At 39.0% G+C, this 20,837-nt stretch overlaps 1 protein-coding gene across 2 annotated transcripts in view; it reads left to right on the plus strand.

Annotated features, from left to right (window-relative positions):
* The window catches only part of zhx2a (zinc fingers and homeoboxes 2a), a 37,845-nt gene extending 20,517 nt beyond the window's left edge, over positions 1-17,328 (plus strand). For both annotated transcript variants that reach the window (XM_028471070.1, XM_028471071.1), the window contains exons 3-12: positions 703-1,368; positions 3,932-4,144; positions 5,661-5,903; positions 5,990-6,202; positions 6,667-6,751; positions 7,922-8,107; positions 9,424-9,812; positions 11,141-11,517; positions 12,630-12,749; positions 16,924-17,328. In XM_028471070.1, coding sequence (XP_028326871.1) covers positions 703-1,368; positions 3,932-4,144; positions 5,661-5,903; positions 5,990-6,202; positions 6,667-6,751; positions 7,922-8,107; positions 9,424-9,812; positions 11,141-11,517; positions 12,630-12,747 — 2,490 coding nt within the window. In that variant the 3' untranslated portion in view covers positions 12,748-12,749; positions 16,924-17,328. The remainder of the gene's footprint in view (positions 1-702; positions 1,369-3,931; positions 4,145-5,660; positions 5,904-5,989; positions 6,203-6,666; positions 6,752-7,921; positions 8,108-9,423; positions 9,813-11,140; positions 11,518-12,629; positions 12,750-16,923) is intronic.
* Positions 17,329-20,837: the final 3,509 nt, after the last annotated feature.

Raw genomic sequence — 20,837 nt, forward strand, 5'->3', positions numbered from 1 at the left:
GGATCTTCTGTAGCTGTGATTAGATGTTGTTCAAACACTCTGAGCAGCTGAAGCTGCTCATGTTTTATGGAGCGCCGCTCAGCGTTTCACAAGGAACGGGCGGAGTTTCACAAAGGCATTAACGTTAAGCGGGCACTGGTGGCTCCGTATTTTAGAGTGAGGGATGAGTTGCATAGTTTTTTGGCAGTTTAGACGGTGTTTAGTGTGGTTTAGATAGTGTTTGAAGCAGCCATGGCAGGAGGGGGGAGGGGAGTGCACATAACCCTAACCCTAGTAGTCCTTGGAAACATTTCCCCATTAAAAAAAGATCGTTCCTTTCCCCACAGGGACGGCTTTTTGTCCTCATTCTATCAATTTCCACTTTCAACAGTTTTCATTGGTCGATTCCGTTAACGTAGACTTTATAGAGTACAAAGCCTGACCAGAATGACAATTCTTGGTTAGATTTGCTGATGCAAAATGCCACACAGACACATTTAATAATAAATGGTTGCACAAAATGTGCAACTTTTGGTTAAAGCAACAACTCCTAAAACAAGTATTTTAATACAAAATAAGCCATAGAAAATATATATCGAAATAAGCGATATTGCAATTATCAGTATACTGTAATTTGAATCTTGATATATCGTCCAGCCCTACTGGGAATCATAAGACAAATTGTATGGGGTTATAAATAATTTTTCAATGTCTATTTTCCAGACTACGATGGAGAATCACAATCATCAGTTACCTATGGAAAAGGCTGTATCAGAGCCATCTATGGACTTGGACCCACCAGAAGATCCTGACAAACCTGCATCAGAACCACCAGACCCGTCCAAGCCGGCGCGCAAACAGCAGGGCGGCTATGAGTGCAAATACTGCCCCTTCTCCACACAGAACCTCAACTCTTTCAAAGAACACGTGGATGCTAACCATCCAAACGTCATCCTCAATCCCCTGTACGTCTGCGCCGTCTGTAACTTTAACACAAAGAAGTTTGACAACTTGACAGAACACAATGACAGATCGCACCCTGGAGAGAGCAACTTTAAGTTCAAACGGATCAAAATGAACAACCAGACTATTCTTGAACAAACGATAGAAGGCTGCAGCAACAGTGCAGTTATCTACAATGCGTCTGGTGCTTCTACAGGCAAAGGGGATGAAGCAGGTGGGCCGACAAAGAGCAAACCCACCACGGTTAAGATCAGTAAACCCAAAACTGTTTCATCTGACATTAAGCAGACGTCTGATCTCACCAAGAAACCAATCACAGCGGTCAATGTAAACGGGACGGTCATCATCCCAGAGTCGTCCCTCCTCAAAGCAGACGGCCTTTCTCACATCATGCCTTCCCTACAGAGACCTCTCAACTATACCCAGGTGTGCACAAATCACTCTAGCAATGCAAACCTTTTTTTATTTTATTTTTCTATTTTTTTTTAACTAAATACAATCACAGTTTTCCTTATGTTGTAACACTTTCTTTAAAAATCCAGCCAAATTCTTCAGTTTTGCTTTTTAATGTCCACAAAAAGCAGAACGGGGACTTTGTTAAAGTGGTAAAAGTAAAATAATGTTGGTGAAATGGAATGTCTGTAGCATTAGTCATACAATATTAAGATAAATGGTTCATTAAGGACAAACAATTACCACAAGAGGAGTCTGCAGTGATGAATGTTTCCTAATCTTATGAGTAAATGAATAATTGCCCCATTGATTTAATTTAGCTGTTTGTAAATGCACTTTTAATATCTACACATTATAAACAACACAAATGTACACTCTAAAAGTTTCTGATTTCATGATTAGATACCACTTTGTGTGTGTGCGCGCGTGCGTGCATGTGTGTGTGTGTGTGTGAATCCAATCAATGACACAATAGCAACAACCCCAGACAGAAGGTTTCTATTTACGTCTATTTAATAAATGCAAACACATAACTTTAACCGTAAACATGACCATAACGTAACTTAAATTGAATGTATGATTATATACAGTAATTATATTATACAACTGTTAGTTCCAACCAAGTAATTTGATTGGACAAGAGACGTTCCATGAGTGCTAATGTAGAGTAACAACAGCACTGGGACTTTTGACAGACAGTATCACTCTGCTGTTCAGGCGTTAGTCAACTTTCATTTAGGAAATGTTTGTGTTTCCTTGGCAACAGCCTTGTCTCCCTTCTAGTTATGGACCTATTTGTTTTGGCGGGGTAAAATAAATGGTTAAATAAACAAATCATAATCTCTTGTCACATAACACTGTTGACTGAAATAATGTTTGTAGAAATGTTGTGTATATCTATCACACTGGAGGTTGTGCTTTGTGCTGCATATCATCAGCACTGGTGTGATTGTCTACTATTACCTATGACCGATGCACACTAGTGCTGAATATCAGCACTGCCTCTCATGTGATATAGCTTAATTTACATGAGACTTGGATTTCGGCCGCGCCTAATTACAAGTTTTAATTTTGTCCCGTCACCATATGAACAATCTGTTTCGAAAGTTACCTGCCTGTGTTGTATTGAAACTGATCAAACTAACAGGTTAAGATTTTATTTTAGGATTGAGTTCCTACAATACCAGTGTTAGTCTAACCAACAGACTGAGGATGCATCTGACCCTGTGTCGTGGTTGAGCTTGAAAAGGCTTCAGGACGACAGAACTCTGCTTTAAATCAACCTTGAGTTTTTAGAATTAAATTTTAGAAAGAATTTTAATTTTTTTTTAAAGGGGACATATCATGCTAAATCAACTTTTTTAGCCATTAAATGCATTTTGTTGTATATTTAGAGTGTTTAGAAGTACAGAAAAATTCAAATTAGTCTCTTCAGGTGCTCCGTTGATATCTTTATATTCTGTTTTGTTCATTTTTTCAATCTGTTTCTATTTTTCTATTCTCTATTACGTTTTTTGAACAATAACATCACAGTATTTGCAGCGGAACTGCCAAATTAGGACATCGAGTCCGGGCCCAACACTTCGAGCAATCCGCCATTTTTATTTCTCGCTTTTATTTTGTCATCCAAGCTCCAGGATGCCAAAGTTACGAGAGGATAAGTCAAAATGTTCGGTTGTTGGATGTAGTAACCCACACGCTTCATTACACCGTCTCCCAGCATCAGAACCTTTTCTAAGAGTTTTATTTTCATATGTTAGCGCTGTGTGCTCATTTTAGATCCTTGATGATATGGCCTACGTGATTTAATTTAAGTCTAAAGTTTTCATTAGTCATTTCATTTTGCCGTTTTTGTCTCCGAAAAGACTATTAAAATGTATTTCGTGATGTTAGCTTGATGCTAGCGTTAGCGCGGTGCTTGTGTTAGCTCACTTGTTAGGGTTCTGCATGTTCATCATCTTCATTTTCATCTCACTCCGCCGGGTCAGACTCTGGCTCAAACGTGTAAGGCTGGATGGACAAGTCTTCTGTTGTTGACATTTTGTAAATAACGTGTGAATAAACATTTTCTGCGCCGCTAAATAATCGTATCTCTTCTATCAAACTACAAAAATGGCCGAACAGGGTGGAGTTGAACAGAGTGTCACCTCTGCAGCCTGGAGAGGGGGCGGAGTATGAAGTGTCTCATTTGCATTTAAAGAGACCACACCAAAACGAGTTGCTCTCAGAAGCACATCAGAAAAGAGGTAGAAAAGGGGCCTGTGGAGCTATAATAATGAGGAATTCAGACCCAAGTATTGCAGTCCGCTTTATATAGACCACAACTGTATGATTTATATGTAAAAAGGAAGGATTTAAAAGCATATGTGTCCTTTAAAGTAACCTTAAGAAGATAGTTTTATTTATTTGTACTATAATTTTTTCAGGAAATCTTTCCCTACTAACAAATGCCTCAAACGTTCAGCTGTTCCCATTCCTAGTGTTTTCCACTTCATGCGAGTCTTATGCATTATTCTTGTTAACTCTTTTCTTCCAGGTGCCCAAAATTGCAGTTCCCCTCAACACAACTAAATACAATCCGTCTCTGGACGACAACCTGACGCTCATCTCGTCCTTCAACAAGTTCCCCTACCCCACACAGGCCGAGCTGTCCTGGCTCACTGCTGCCTCCAAGCATCCTGAGGAGCAGATCAAAGTGTGGTTCACCACACAGAGGCTCAAACAAGGCATCAGCTGGTCACCAGAGGAGGTACGAGCACTGTTAAAGATGGGAATCGAAAACTGGTTCTTCTGAGAACAGGTTCCCAGTAATTCAATTGCTAGGAATCGTTTGTTTGCTTGCCTGTCAATTCCGCTTATCAGTTCCTCTTACATCGCAAATACATAACGATAAACTCTTCCAGGTCCTGTATATTGTGTTTATGCTAGCGCCAAGTGAAGCTCCTTCCACCATACAGTTGTTTGCTTTCCACCGCAGAGAATCCACCTCCTCTACCTACAGCTGTGCTGCCCTCTGTGCCGTTTGTAGCGTCTCCGTTGCTACGCTACTCACTTCCGGGTTCTGTTGACTCGCGCAAAAGTTGCTTCTTGCACGGACTTAACAACAAACTTCAGCAAGAACACACACCTCATTGCCAGTTTATGTCCTCATAACAAGTAATCAGACACGGGAAACGGACTGGGACTGATCATTGTTTTTAGTTTGCTCTTTCACACGTTCACACACACAGCTCACATGTAACAACGGGGACGGCGTCGCTGAAGGTCCTTTTATAGAAATGTAAACAAAGGCTAAAGTAAAGCTTTACCGTTTAAATACATAACAATAAGTGCAGCTGTACTTTTGGTAGATATGTTCTTTTTTTACAGAATAATTATTTGTTTTATGTCTGAATTAGTTTTGGATCAAGTTGTTCAAGTTCAGAAGGAGCGCTGTAAACATTCCCAAAGGTTTGTAGCCAAAATGTGTCATATGTTGTAATAATAATAATTCACCAATTATTTGTAGTGCTTTTGTATATGTTATTATCCAGTGAAAACAATCTATACCTGGTGGATTAAAAGAGAGATGATATCCCTGCAGGAAATTAACAAAGACAAAGATAATATAATAAAGAGTTAAAGCAAACAAATCCATTTGTATTATTTAATTTCCTCACCCAATGAGAATCGGTAAGGAATCGAATCGATAAGCAGTATCGATAATGGAATCGAAATCGCTAAATTCTTATCAATTCCCATTCCTAGTCACTGTTTAACTCAACAACTGCAACAACACTTTTTTAATTTTTGTCTTTTTTTAATTATGTTCGTCCCACAGTTGTATATTTGCACAAATATCCCATGTTTGTATTTAGTCTTGTTCGTACTGTTTAGTTTTTCTGTTCAATGGTGTTGCTGCAGCATCTGAATTTCTCCTATGGGGATAAAGGTTTATCATCTGTATTCTTTATACTTTTTATATATATTTTCTATTTATATTTCTATGTATATATATATATATATATATATATATATTATTGAATTGTGTTTTATCTTCATTGCACAATTTTTTCAGGTGTGTTGCCTTCTGTTGTCTTTTTTTATTGCACTTTGAGCTGTCATAACAGTAAATTTCCCACTGAGGGATCAATAAAGATACTCTATTGAGTTCTCCTGATAACTTACCCACACTTTCAAGCACTAAATCTTTATATACTGACAAGATGCTAGAAATGTTATTTCAGAAATACATTTTAAAGTCTATTCTTTTATTCCTGGGACAGGTTGAAGAAGCCAGAAAAAAAATGTTCAACGGGACCATCTCTTCCATCCCTCAGGCTTTTACTGTGGTTTCCTCCTCTCAGTCTCCCATCTTCACATCAGGCTCCAAAGCCACACAGCCAGCAGCGCCGCTCCTCCAGTCTCTGCCCTGCCAGCTACTGGGACAGACTAGCCTGGTTCTTACCCCTGTGGCCAATGGCTCTATCACCACCTGTGCACCCCTGGCACTCACAGTGGCAAGCCAGGTACAAGCCAGAGCTGAAATGTCATGGTGAAGGTTGAGTTTGAGCCCAATGTTGGAGCTGATGGAGTCTACCTTTGTGTTTTACAGGTGGCCCAGTCTCTCAAACGACCCCTAGCATCACCTGTGATCGCCTCCGAGTGTAAACGACCATCCATTATTCAGACCATCTCTGCACCAACGGGCTCCAAACTGGTGTCTCAGAAAGTGCTGAACTTCACCGTCGATCCCAACAAAACAGCAGAGCAGCTAACGGTGCTGAGGTCCAGCTACACACACTGTCCTTTCCCTGAAGAAGATGAGGTAGGGATAAGCGATGGTTTCTAGTGATGCACCGAAAATGGCCCAAAAGTACATTTTCGGTTTTAGTCCAAAACACTTTTTTCACGGAAAAAGGATGTTGTGACACCGCAGTCAGCGCATGCGCTTGTCTGGAAACAGTCCAACTTGTCTGTGGACTATTTTACATTGTGCATTATTGGAATGTCAGTGTTAAATATTTTCATGTTTTTTTTTTTTTATTTATTCTTTGAAGCATTAATGTTGATTAATACAATTGCAATGGTTAGTACACATTTATACCCATAAATGAATTGGTAATAATCATTTGCATAATTATTTTTTTTGGTTTTCCGGTTTTCGCCCTTTTTTTTTTGGTTTTTGTCGAAAATGTTCATTCTGGTGCATCCGTAATGGTTTCCTGTGCCCACCTACTGTAGATATGACTTTAATTTGTGTGTGAATGTGGTATTTTGTGTTTGTAATAGATCTACAGGCTGATTGAGACCACCGGGCTGTCCAGAGGGGAAATAAAGAAGTGGTTCAGTGAACAAAGGCTCCTCAATCTAAAAGGTAGAGGAAAAATGATTCACTGTCTCAGTCTGACCAGAGGGGTATTTCATCAAACCCAGCTCAGGGTTAAGTCCAGGTTTAACCTGAAAGTCCAGCTCCTTTAAGCTGGGTTCTAACTGGAACGAGAAAACACCTTGGTTACCATAGTAACATAAACCTGTTCCCGACCATGTTTAAGCAACAGGCTTGGCTTAAGCTGCAGACGCACTCTCATTAAAGCACGTCATCGTTATTAAAGAAGTAATTTATTGATTTTTTTAAACACTCAACAAAGATCTTCCAAAGAAAAAATGAGTCAAAGACTTCTGTTATATGTATTTTAAAATGAAATTAAACAAAATATCATGGTAAATGATTACATATGGGATTGAATTGATACAAATAAATGACTATAGAATCACTCTTTTTACATGTATAATGTGTCTCGTACTTTTTAATGAGATGATCAGTCTCCATGTGTTTAAACCATCAGTAATAAAGTCTATGGATACGTACATATCATCGCCTCCGTTTACCGCACAGTATATGATCCATTCATTGATCAGAGATTAATAACAACAAACACTCAAGTCTCATAAATTACATATTATTTAATTGTGAGTTACAGTATTGTCTTTTATTAAATGCTGACAGGTATTAAAAAAACTTATCAAACTCACATGATCAGTGTGTGATCACATGCTTTAGTTGTTCTCTATGGTAAATTTAATAAACACCAACTTTAACCCTTTACTACTTTTAAACAGTTCAAGCCACAGAAACTTCTTAAACGTGTCTGTCCTTTATGGTCTCATCATTGGTTTCTATTGGCTGCTTATTCATCGTAAAAACTGCAGCGCATGCGTCCTTGCATCTCTGATCATTAAATTTGTGATCGTTCTTGTGGGTCTTAGGAAGACGTGCACTTAAGCTAAACACTATCAGCTGGCTTGGTTCAGCTGGAGAGCTCCAAGCTGAGAAGAGTTTGATAGAATGGTCACGGACAGCTTGGATAAACCAGGTTTAAACCGTAGTCCTGGCTCTACTAAGAAGACTTTGATGAAACACATCCCTTATTTGTGAATGTTCATAACCCACATAAACACTTCTTGTAACAGTATAACATCATTTACGTGACATTTGAGTCTCTCTGCTTATGACTGTTTGTTTCATTTGTGTATTTTTTCAAAGGTGTAGCTCCATCTCCTGTACCAGTCAATGCAGAGGTTACACCGTTGCCTAAAGATGTCTCTGTAAGGAAAGCTGTGCCCAACCAGTTCCCACTGCTGGAGAGGGTAAAGGGCAAATCATCAGAGCAACTGAAAGCACTGGAAGAAAGTTTCCAGAGAAGCAGCAGCCCCACAGCAACAGAACTAGGTAAGAAACACAGAGAGCAACTGACAAACTACTGTCAGTTTCTGGTTAAAGGGGGAGGGAAATCATTGAACTTAGAGGTTTGCAAAGTTGTATGAAAAATACCTGTTTTTTTTAATAGTGTATATTAAGTAAAACCAGTACCAATATAGCTCTCATTTTAATTTTAATATTGTTTGGCTTGTTGGGATATTTTTCACTCAAATCATGTCATCTGAGGACACATTCTTCTGTATGTTGAGCAAGTGAAAAAGTTGTACTTCACAACATTAACAAGTAGTAGTTTTCATCCTCTTTGATGCCTCAAGCTAACAATACATTTTTAAAGTAACTAAATTAAAACAAATGTATTTGGGTATGAAGTAGTGTTGTTGATTGATTTCTACTCCAACTCTTGACATTTTAGTCAAAGTATTTTAATTTGGTGTATTTTGTTGTAACAATGTAAGAGTGACTGCCCTCTATAGGTTGAAACTCTGTTATTACAGTCAAATATATTTATTGGCTGAGATGTAGGCCGATGACGTTTTAAAATCAGCTTTTATCACAAACCACCACTGTTAGCCCCGCCCCTCCTGTAAAAACTAGCACCTGTGGACTCTGTAATCTGTGTAAGACAATTGTGAATAGAGAACTATAGTGAGTATTGAGTATCTAGTTAGCATAGCATAGATTGTTCTTTGGAGGTTTATTAGTATAGAGTGGGTGTGTCTTAACTGCTGCAGGAGCCCCGCCCATAATCAAGGCATTTTTTTTAAATATCCAGCCTAGATTATGTGAAAACCTCAGGCTTTAGTACTCTTTAAGCAGAATAATATTCTCAAACCTGTTATTTGTTAATGTGTGTGTGGTGAGTCAAGGCTTTTACTTTAAATCCAGCTACTTTATGAGAGTGCATCATACAGAACCAGAGTTCTACATAGAAGCGTCCATTGTTCCACAATGCTGGTGAAGTTCCTGAAGAAACCCTGACTGTAGCTCTTAAGCTTAGAGTGGAAGGAGTGGATACTTGTGTTCCTGCTGAATTAAATATCCTCGTTACATGTTTGGATGTTCAAAATGACCTCCCGATACTCCAGTATTTTCTTTTGTTGACACTACTTCACAGCATGCTACATAATAGTTTCTCCCTCAGTGGAGCTGCTCAGCATCCTTTCCTCTACATCAGTGGGACAGAAATAGCAGAAGTATTTTTAATGAGCTCATTTGAAGTCCCCTGGAGACCCTCAGGATTCCCAGGTTTCTATGTGAGGGAAAAAACGTCCACTTGAAGGTGGCGCAGCTCATGTGATCTTTGCTGGTACTTTGTTCTCGTGCAGACCAGCTGGCTCAGGATACCAGGCTGTCTAAGACCGAGGTGGACTGCTGGTTCTCGGAGCGCAGAGCTCTGAGGGACAACATGGAGAAAGCTCTGCTCAGCATCACCTCCAAGAACCCAGAGGACAGAGCGGAGCGGCCAGGAGCGCTGCTCAATGGCGCCGCTCATCGAGAGCACGACGCAAAAACCCCCTCTTCCTCCTCCTCTTCCTCTTTTGCTTCCTCCCCTCCTGTGCTTGCTGCCTCCTCCCCTCAACTGCCCACCCACTCCTCCTCCGCCTCTCCTCCCATCCTCACCTCGTCCTGCTCCTCCTCTCCACATCCTCCAGTCCTGTCAGCCTCCATGAGCCCAGCTCCCATCTCTAGCCGCTCACTGGCTCTTCTTAGGGAGGTAGGAGAACCTGCCTCTGTCCACATATATAAATTTAGATTTTAAAGTGTTGTGGAACAAAACATTCAGTATTAAAAGGTATTGTCGTTGATGTACAGTACAGAAGTGTGGATGTCTAAAGGTTAATAAGAATGCATCATGACAAATGAGGAGCATTTAGTCAACAGAATACTAAAAATAAATCTTTGAAGAAAAAACAATTAATTTGATTGCGTTAAAATCAGTTATTGTCCATACACTCGGTTACAGACGATGATGCAGTAGCGCTACCTTGTGTCTTGCGTGAAGCATCCATCACAGCTGTTTTTAACTATGTTCTACCATCCTGAATTTAGCATCTTTTCCGCTCTAATTTTTTTTAATTTTTTATCCATTTGCATAATTTCTTCATGCTTTCTTTAGTATTCACTGTTGCTTTAATTAAGCAATATCACTCTAGAGGGAGTGCTGTTGTGCTGAAATATCAGCACTGGTGTGATTCAGTCGTGATCATCGTTTATACCACAGATCTACAAGAGCATTTTATGAGTTAACAGCAATAAGTGACAAGAGATTCATATTTTTGTTTAATAATTTGGCTCCGCTAACAAAAATAGTTCCACAAGTGGAGAGCACACACACGCACACACGCTATGTTCGCACTGCAGGCAAATGCGACCCAAATCCAATCTTTTTGCCCATATGTGTCCTGTATCCAGTCTGTTAAAGACAATCTGAACAGCACCTATTTAATGAACTTTGCATCATTGAAGCCGCTGACATCCTTGTCCCACCACTGTTGACTCCGACTCTGCTTCCCAACACTTTGCTATAAAGATGTAGCAGCAAATGGTTAGAGCAGCAAACCTGGATCTTTTCTTTTTCAGTCTCCTTCAAGTTATGAAGTGCTGACTTTTGTTGGAAAGAACATTTCTCAGAGCGACACACAGTCCTACACTAGACGCCTCCATCTTTACTTCCGTAAACACCGTACGTGCCTTTTCTGCGCATGCGGGTCACTTCAGTGCTCCATTCTGTTCATTTTCCAAACTGATTAAAGATACATTTAAAATGTAATATGAATGTTCACACACACACAAATCAGATTTAAAAATGAAAAAAAAGCCTAATTGTGCATTAAGACCTGCAGTGTGAACGTAATGACAGTGTACTGCGGTGTGTAGCCCAAGACGTGACGGTATTTAGATCAGCTGTACAGCAGAGTGATATGATCCGTAACAAGCCCCAGTACTGTTGTTGCTCTATATCAGCACTCTTGGAATGTCTGTCGGTCAATCAAATTACGTGATCAGAACTAACTGTTACTTTAACATTTTTTATCCTCTCAGATGTTTTGTCGGACTCAGTGGCCTTCTCCTGAAGAGTACAGCCAGCTGGAGGTCCAAACAAGTCTGGGACGCACCGACATTGTCCGCTGGTTCAAGGACCACCGCTCTGCGCTAAAGAATGGAGACACTCTGGACTGGATGGAAGGCTTTCAGAGCGTCGTCGAGCAGCAGAAAGCAGGACAACAACAAAACGGCCAGAGTTCAGAGAAGCCCTTGGAGAATAGTGAGCTGTTAGAGGCCAAAGCGGATCAGGCTAAGGAGAAAGTAGCAGCTAAAGACAAAGGGCAGCGGCTGCCGGAGAGAATCAGCCACTGTGGGACAAACCTGAGCTGGACCAGGCCAGAACACAGCAACTCTAACGGTGCTGATAAAGGCAGGTGGGTGGACAGAGCAGAGGCTCAGTGAAATAACTACACTGATGTTTCTAGAGTCATTTCAGAGAAGTTGGAGTTCTCTTCACAGGCCATGTTTACATGGGAGCTTTGATTCAGAATAAAAGTGAAATCCTCTTTAAACTGACCTTGTAAACACTTGATTCCAAATGCAAATGTAACTCCAAATTAAACTTAAATCCAAATTAGGCGGCTGGTTTATTCCGATTTTAATTCCAAAGTAACTAATTCCTCTATTTTGTAAATGTTTAATTCCACTTAAGTTAATTCCAGTCATTCTGCTCATGCTCGGCCAATTGCAATGACGCGCATGTGACTATGCAATCCAAGATGGCCACCCGGACTAGAGCTGAGACTATTTATTTAATAAGAGCTTTAAAAGACATGGGTATAATGAAGAGTGGATGGACGGAAGCATAAACAGTTGGACATTCACAAGGACACATGGATTTATTACACACACACAGGGAAGCCTTCACCGGGGCATGAAGCAACAGACCCACAGAGCTTTACTAATGACGTGCAGATGTAATTATAAAGTCAATTTTTCACTAAATGTCCTGTGTAGTGGAGGTAGAGCAGCTGTTGTATTAACCGCTGGCTTTGATTGGCCAAAGTACGGACTTCTATCTCCGTTCTCTGCTGCTCCATCTCTCTTCTCCGTGGACCAAAGTGAAACCGTGTGTTATTGTTGAGCTGCTGCTTTAAACTACTATAAAATAAGAGTGAAAACAGTTCTCATGTGGTCTTCTATGTTGTAGCAGAAAAGAAAAGTTTGTTGTGTTTTTTTCCCGATACGCGTGATGTGTCACGTTGGCCCCCTGACCAATCAGAATCTTTCCCAACCCCCAGACCTAAAGCGGAATGAAATAAAGCCGAATAAATCGGTTTTCCATGTAAACCTCAATTCGGAATTACTATTTCCATGTAAACACAAAGAAGAACACTTTAATTCTAATAATTTCATTTGGAATAACTAATTCCGAATTAAAAAACATGTCACCGTGGCCAATGTGAAAAATGTAGACATTACAGTAGTATTTTTTGACTGGTTGTGTGTGTTTGACCGTGTGTGTGTGTGTGTGTGTGTCCTACAGGTGGGTGAAGGTGACGGTGGCAGTGGGGGAGGAGAGTGAAAAAGCAGCTGAGAAACAGAGGATAGCGACAGACACAGACGTGCTGAGCGTGGAGCAGTCGGGGAGAGTCACTGGGTGACGGTAGGTTAAACCAGTCGAAGGATTTCATATGTGAGACGACATGTTTACAGGAGGACATGTTAAAAACCTGAACAACAGACAGAAATAACATAGACAGTTGGCAGGATTAGTTATTGTTTCATTTCAATGAAAGCATTAGCGTTAATTATCTCCATGTAATCATCTTTCCAGGTAGCAACATTCCCCCAGGATCTATCAGTGTTGGAAAAAACACAAACTAAACAGTCACCAGTGCAGCTTTAAAGACTGCTGTAAAGTTTTTATTGCATCTGAAGATTTATCAGCTATGTTAATAACTGTCAAATCAGGACATATTGCACAAGATCACTGCTGTGTCGGCTCTATTGTTGTGTTTTTAGTTGCACTGCATGCTGGGATATTCATCTGGGGCACTGTTCAGAAAATGAGTTTTTAAATGCAGGACAGATTGTGAAGCTGATAAATGTACACCAGCTTGTGTTGGAGTTGCTATGGTAACTCACTCATGTTTGCCTTCTGATTGAGCTGAGTGATGTTAGGGCCAGTTACCTTTTGGCTATTGCAGAATCAAAGGAAGATGCATTTAAGCAGAAGGTATATTTAGATAAATGACTATTATGAATCCTTTGCAAATAATTGAGTCAGAGTTGAGAGAGAAATGTCTTTATTCCATCACATCTTAATTTTCTTTAATTTGCCACAAAAAATGTTCAGCTGCAAACTCATAAAGTGACTTTTTTAAACAAGAATGGAATAAAAAACAAAAAAAAGAAATAAAGAAAACCTTTTGGGAATTAATTTATCATGTCTTTGTCACCAGCCATGAAGCAGGTGACAAGGACATGGAAAATCTGTGGTTGAGAACGGGAGACGAAACTTTAGATGATGAAAAAATAACATAAAAATGAGAGATAACTATTTGTTTTATTTATTGTTTTATTTAACAGGGACAGTGTACATTTATATTCAGATAGAGAATGTACCAGATTTAGCCAGAATGCTATTTATCATCTGTAGTCCTTTGGAAAAAAAAACTGGATATAATTGACTCTAAAAATAGACTAAGTAGACTACACAATGACATAATTGCGTCAAAAGATGTGACAAAAAGGCACTTATCCTTTTTATTTATTGTCCCTTTTCTTTTATGTATTTCTTTTAAACTTGTGCTGTTCTGTTTTTTGTTTTTGTTTTGTTTTTTTTACGTATTTTATTTATATATATATATATATATATATACATATATTTTTTTTATATATATATTTTTTTTTTTCAAACAGAAAGTACATGGTTGAGGAGAGTACAATGAATGAAAGAAAACACCATCCCAACATTTCATATCACACAACCTTAGAGACACATGAGAGCAGTCCATCCATCCATTAGTGACATTTTTATTTTTTATTTTATTTATTCAGTTTATTTCCGACATGGTTACATTCACTTTTTTTTTTTTACATTTTTTTGTACATGCCAAAAAAGAAGACGAGAGAAGCAGTTTGCTTATCTGGGTCCCGCCCCCTCAGGGGTTTTCATCCTTGGGGTGGTGGAGGTGCCTGAAATCAAAATGAAATCATCTGAAATTCTGAGTAATTAATAATAAAAAAAAAAAAAACAACTTACAGATTAAAATAAAAAAAATAATTATTCCTTTTTAAATTAAACCACAAACCACTGTGTTCTATACTTTCACTTTTAACAAATATAAATAAAATGCAGTATTAGAAATGATCTGAGCAGGCGCATCTGTAATTATAACCTAGTTTAACAAACATGAGGAAAAATGCCTCTGGGGTCGCCAGAAATACGTGATATCAAAATGGGGTCACGGCCGAAAAAGGTTTCATTAACTGAAACTTTTACTGAATGATAACTATACAAATAAAACAATGTAAACAAGGTGGTGTCATTTATTTTTTCAAATATTTTTTTTAACTATAATTGAGTAATAATTAGTGTAAAATACAAATACCTGAGGAGCTGAAATAATCTACTGTTTTTGAAAAAGAGGAAGACGGCCAGAAGGAGAGTGATGATGATGATGATGATGATGATGATGATGACATTCTGTAGAAGAAAAGGATGTTTAGTGGTTTAAAATAGTATCTGTTTTAAGTGCTTATAAATGCTGTCATTTTATTTAGTTTTCAGTCATTTCAATAGAAAGCTTCATATCCTGTGATGCTTTATTTTAAAATGACCCTCCATTGTTTTTACAGGTTTGGCCTAAAAGCTTCTAAATGTACTTATTATAAGATCTGTGTTAAAGTAAATGCCTCATTATGCACCATATTAGTTTTATTGTCTGTTAAAGAATAAACATTGAGATGTGCATTTTCTATTCATTTGAAATGTCACGTTTTCCTCACATCCCTGTGTTTTGTTCCTGTTGTTAGTGTTACAGAAAACACTGTCTAAAAAAACATGAGGTGCTCCTCTGGAGACCAGAACAAAAAAAGGGTGTTGTGCACCCCTTCTCATTAGCATAAAACATTCAGATCCTTCTCCTTTTTTGAGTTTTGGTCACTTTTCAGAGCAGACTGTGATACACGAGCCATGGCTGCCATGGCGACGGCTCATCTTTGAGTCCCACTGATAACTGCAGCGTGCTTTCAGGTCTTTAGGAGCTTCTGTTAATTAGCAGTTTGAAAAGGACTGGGGTGGATTTAGAGGCTTCACTGGTTTTCAGGATAATTGAAGGACTCTCCCTTTTTAAGATTGCACTGCTGCATCCTCCAGCTGCCCAGGAAGTTATCGGCCTATAATTACCTCTGATTAGTCCTTGAAAGATGGCCTTAGCTGTCATTAGCTTCATGTGTGCAGATACTGTTTGAATCTAAGAAGGACAGAATGCGATTAAACGTGTTCTATGTTTGTAACTGTTTGAGCTATTGTAGCGTAAGCAGTTGTGCTGCAGCTGTTAACATGTTTCAAATGGAGTCAAACACTCAGTGATCAGAGGTACCCACTGTATGTAAGGAGAGTTAGAGGGACATGATATTAAAGGGTAGAATCAATGATCATCATTATTAATGACATTTCTGTAACGCTCCCAAGTTTTTTTCCAGTATATTTATTAAATGTAATAGTTATTTTTCCACCTTTCTATACAATTCATCATTTTTAACTTTTATGGAGTTACTGAATACGCTAAAGATGCTAAATTCAGATGTTGTGTTCTACATTTGTCACAGACTGTTCCATGCATTAAAGTGGCATCGTAACGTATTGCGTCTTGAAAATGCAAGTCTCAAGCTGTGCTTTGAAATTTAATTGGCACGAGAACCCCAATTTAAAGCTGCAGTATGTAGAATCATGAGACTTGTATAGAAGCAATCACGCTCCCCCCCTCGCCTCCCTGTTTCTAAACCTATCGTTCCTTAACGGTATCCTGAACAAGCACAACTGTGGAGCTGTTAGCAACATCTTTCTCAATAGCGACTAGTGACAAATAAATGGACTTTATCTTGTGTTATTGGAGAGTTTTCTGATGTTTTAGAGACATGAAAGCACGTATCACTCGCTGCTGTGAGGACAGTAACTAAATACAGCAGCACCTTCCACAAAGCTCACACATAAGCAATCCCAGCAGACAGACGGACACTCCACTTCACGTCCAGACTGTAGATGCATTCTCAGTTCTTTCCACCTTGGATATGCTTTTTTTTTTTTTAGGTTTACAAGTGATTTATCCCGTCTGCTGTACCGAGTCAGGAGAGTGAAAACAGACCGCGCACAGTCCGCCCCACATACCGAGTCAGAGGGACCTCCATGGAGTCCGTTCCTGTTGCCTCTCCACGTCGGTCTTCCGTTTTCCTTTTGCTTTGCCGTGTAACCGCTGTGACTAACGCCGCGATGGGGACTTAAGCTGGAATGTCCGCCAGTGCACTTTTTCTATAGATGGTACATGAACGTGCATTGACTTCGGTTGAGCAGCCAATAGTATCGCCCAAACCTCATTTACAGGGTCAAGAGAAGGAGCAGAGATTCACTGTCCACTCAGAACATACATACTGCAGCTTTAACAAAAAAAGAAAATGGTTTGATTTGCCTGATTAAGAGAGTATTTAAAATAATATGTGCCAGTAGGAATGGGGACTGGGCAGTTTTAACGCTTAGCTGTAGATGAGTGATGCTCTGCATAAAGATGGAGCTAATGTTTGTTTTTCATGTGTTTTTTTTCCTGTCTGTTCAGAGCGAGTTCATCGAGTGAGTGTGTGCTGGGTCACCATGAAACAAGCGTTACACGACCAAACGTGGAAGCGGCAATGTGAGCGTCATGCTCCAGGACCGTGGACTGTTCCACTGTTTGAGCTTTAGTAAGAGGTGCATGGGCACGTGCACACAGAGGAGGAGGAGGAGGAGGAGGAGGAGGAAGAGGAAGAGGAGGAGGAGGAGGAGGAGGAGGAGTGCCAAAGCTGGACTGGTTACGTTTCTGCTTCTCGTCTTTTATCGACACACGGCTGTAAATATTGTTGTTTGTACAGTTTCACGTGAAGGGTTTGGGACGGGTTTTTTAAGTCCACTTTTGTTGAAAAACCTGAAATGTTTTTGTTGATGGTGATCAAAGTGTAATATAGTCTGTTCTTTGATAAAAAAAACAAAAAAATAATAATCTTTTTCAAGCTCACGCCGTACTTGTAACGAGTAGCTTTTAATGGCACTTGCATTTCTTTCTCCATGTTAGAGATAGATTTTCTCACGCAAAGTCGACTATTTTACCTGAACTCACCCTTTAGTGTTCTAGCTGTAGAGGTGCACATTTCTAACGGTGCTTTGGTCAGTCAAACAGATTGCAGGGTGACGAAGACTAAAAGTGTGTTCCCTTGTACATCCTGAGCCGAGCCCAAGAATCTCAGCTGATCAGCTGACCCGAGGCCGAGTACAGAATGTTTACTTCCATGAGATAAATGGGAATCCTTCTCAGAGGAGTGTGTTGGGTCGCACCGTGCTGCCTTTAAACTCCCATATTTGACTTTTCCTCTGGTTCATCATTTATGTTTATTTCTAGACCACTTCTTTTTTTAAAAAAATGACTGAACTCTGGAAAAGAATTTGGCTGAAAAATTTTGTATGAAATCATTTTTTATTTTTTTTTTCCATTGGGACACATTTATTTGTCTTTTCTTCAGGCGGATCTGTTTCCTTAAAAAGTAGGACCGGTGCAGCCGACTCCGACACACAAATCCAGAGCTAATGAATGTCTGAGATTCTGAGAAAAATGACCAAAAAGCATTTCGAATGTCCCATGAGCTGCCTGCATGTGCTTCAGTCGTTTTCATTTTTCACTTCTTCAGTGATTCAAAGGGATGTTTGTGTGTCCAGACACAAACTGTACATCCATGCAGTATTTGTGCAGCAAAGTGAAGAAGAGCTCTGACTTTATAAATAAAAAAAAGAAAAGAAAGCCTGGTTTGAACACCTGGTGTATGTGCGCTGCTGAATGTGCATTTCTGCTGCTTCTCCTTTCATTTTCAGACTAATATCTGATACTGTACAACTGGTTGGTAGTATGGAATACTGCTTGCATTTTTTTTTTTTTAATTTAGGTCAGCTGTAACACAATAAAGACACATCCAGCTCTCATGAGTTTTTTTCTGTGTAATGGTCATCCACTTTTAAATGTTACATTCAAATTTAGAATTGATGTCTTGAACGTCTTAAAAGGTCTAACCCCCAATTTCCACTGCATCCCAAACTGCCGCTGATAGGTTTCCATTCAAGTCAATGTGTCAATTTCCACCACGTCCAAATCTGCTCCAGCACTGCTGTGTAACTGCTGCAGCAAATACTCAGACTTTCTATTTTTCCTGGATGCTGTGCTGCAGCAGTTTGGCACCAAAAAAAAGGCAGTGGCTATCCGTACGGTTGCTAACATGCTATTCATCTGCAGCGCCCCTCATTGGCCAAAGACTAAACCTAACCTTAACCCTGAAAATGATTGCGATAAAGGTTTTTAACCCTAACCATAAGATGCTACATACGTGTACTTCGGTAAACGTACCAATAGCACCGGGGGTTGTCTGTACGGCAAAATAATCCCGTGCGGGACAGGAAGTAGTGCATAGACAGAATAAAATATCTGGAATTATTTTCAAAATAAAATACTGTGTTCAAGGCGGATCGTAATTCCATCCATTGACTGAGGTTACTTCAAACGGAGGAAAACACCGACCTTCTGGGTCCTCCAGCGGGCCCATTTCAGACTCTACCCGAAAACTGAGCACATATTCGGACTCGTGGGGCGGATAAAAGCTGTCCACTGATACTACATTTTACACAAAATGAACACTTTTTTTGCCTCAAAAATAGTTTTGGCTCTGGCGGGCACAGTTCGGACTCTACCCAAAAACCAAGCACATACTTGGACGGGGGGGCGCAGACCTTTCCGTTGATACCACATTTTTGTCTGATGCGAGCACTTTTAAAATCATATTTTGCATATATTGCATTTAACCATGGTTGAATCATATATAAATATATATATATATCACAATTATGCATGGATTAGCGGGATCTCCTGAGACCTTGTAACAGATACGTAGCAGAACTGGAGGCGATGGGGATTGAAAGACTGCAGATACGTATCCGGTGGAAATCCAGGGTTATGCTCATGTTTAAGTTCTCAGTTTATTTGGCAGCGACCTTATCACTCGTAGTATCCACAATACATCTGGTGCCGTTTTAATATCACAATATCTTATCTCACGATATACGGCCCACGTGTAACACAAAGTGAACGCGTAGCCATCATACCCTTTAAGGTAACACTTTATAAAAACTATCTGTTATATGTAGTTAATAGATCATTAATAAACTGTTAACAAGTTATAAACTGCATGTTGAATATTTGTTAATAGTTTGTTAATAATATATAACTGTGCCTTATATATAGCCAATAGATAACATACAATCTGTTAACAAGTTATAAATTACATGTCAACTGTTTGTTATTGATTTATAATTATCCCTTGTAAATTATTAATAGATCATGAATAAGCTATTAATAAACTACTAATGACTAGTATCAATTAAAACTTTATATACGTCACAGGATGTTATTCTAAAGTTGCAACATTTAACATCCTAACAACGTATATAAAGTTTTAACTGATACTTAGTGAGTCAGTGAGTAGTTTACTAATATCTTATTCATGATCTCTTACTAATTTATAAGGTATAGATATAAAGCAGTAACATACAGTTAACATGTCATAAATTGTTAATTAACAGCTTGTAAGTTATCTATAAGACAAAGTTATAAATCCTTAATCTGTTATACAAGCCATGTATAACTCATTAACTAACAGTTTATTAATGGTCCGTTAATTACTTATAATGGATAGTTATTATAACGTGTTACCAACTTTCTATAACTCGACTGATTGTGAGAATCCATGATAAGGTTCACTGGAAACCTTAGTCATGATTTAGTGATGACTCAGCAGCTGCTGCTCATCAGGGATGTGAAGTTCAGTTGTAGATCTGGTGGAACCTCATTTATTAAGCGACTCAAGGTGTGATCCACACACTCCAGGCCAACCCTGCATCCTATGGGCAGCACTGAATGGCCTGATACCTTCCCAGCATGCATCACTTGAACTTCAAAGTAATTCTTGTTCATGTTCTGCATCTGTTTGAGGTTTGTAGGGTCTTTCTGATATATGTATATTTAGATTAGGGTTTAAATGTGAGGGATGGTCCCACTGAAGATTAAAGAGCCTTTCTATCTAAATTAGTTTGCTTATTAGGGTTGGGGATCAGTTATTATTGTAATTGGGTCATTATTTTTGCTGTTGTAATCGTAATTGAGTTCAGATAATTGACTTAGTAATTGACATTAAACTGAACCATGTTACTACTACCTGTGAGTAAATCTTCACACCCATACAAGTGGGTTAGAAGGGTTAGTGTGTACGGTAGGTAGGATATAATGTCATTTATTAAAATAGAGTAACAAAACTGTACTGATGGTTTGTACAAAGAGTTTATAAGTATTGCTAAATTCCATCTGTTATCCCTATTTGGGTTTTTACACAAGACATTATAATCAATGCGCTAAAATGTAAACATAAAGATGCTAAAACTATCATACAAACACATTATGAA

The sequence above is a fragment of the Gouania willdenowi genome, chromosome 16 (genome assembly GCF_900634775.1).
Source record: "Gouania willdenowi chromosome 16, fGouWil2.1, whole genome shotgun sequence".
Classification (NCBI taxonomy): Eukaryota; Metazoa; Chordata; class Actinopteri; order Blenniiformes; family Gobiesocidae; genus Gouania; species Gouania willdenowi.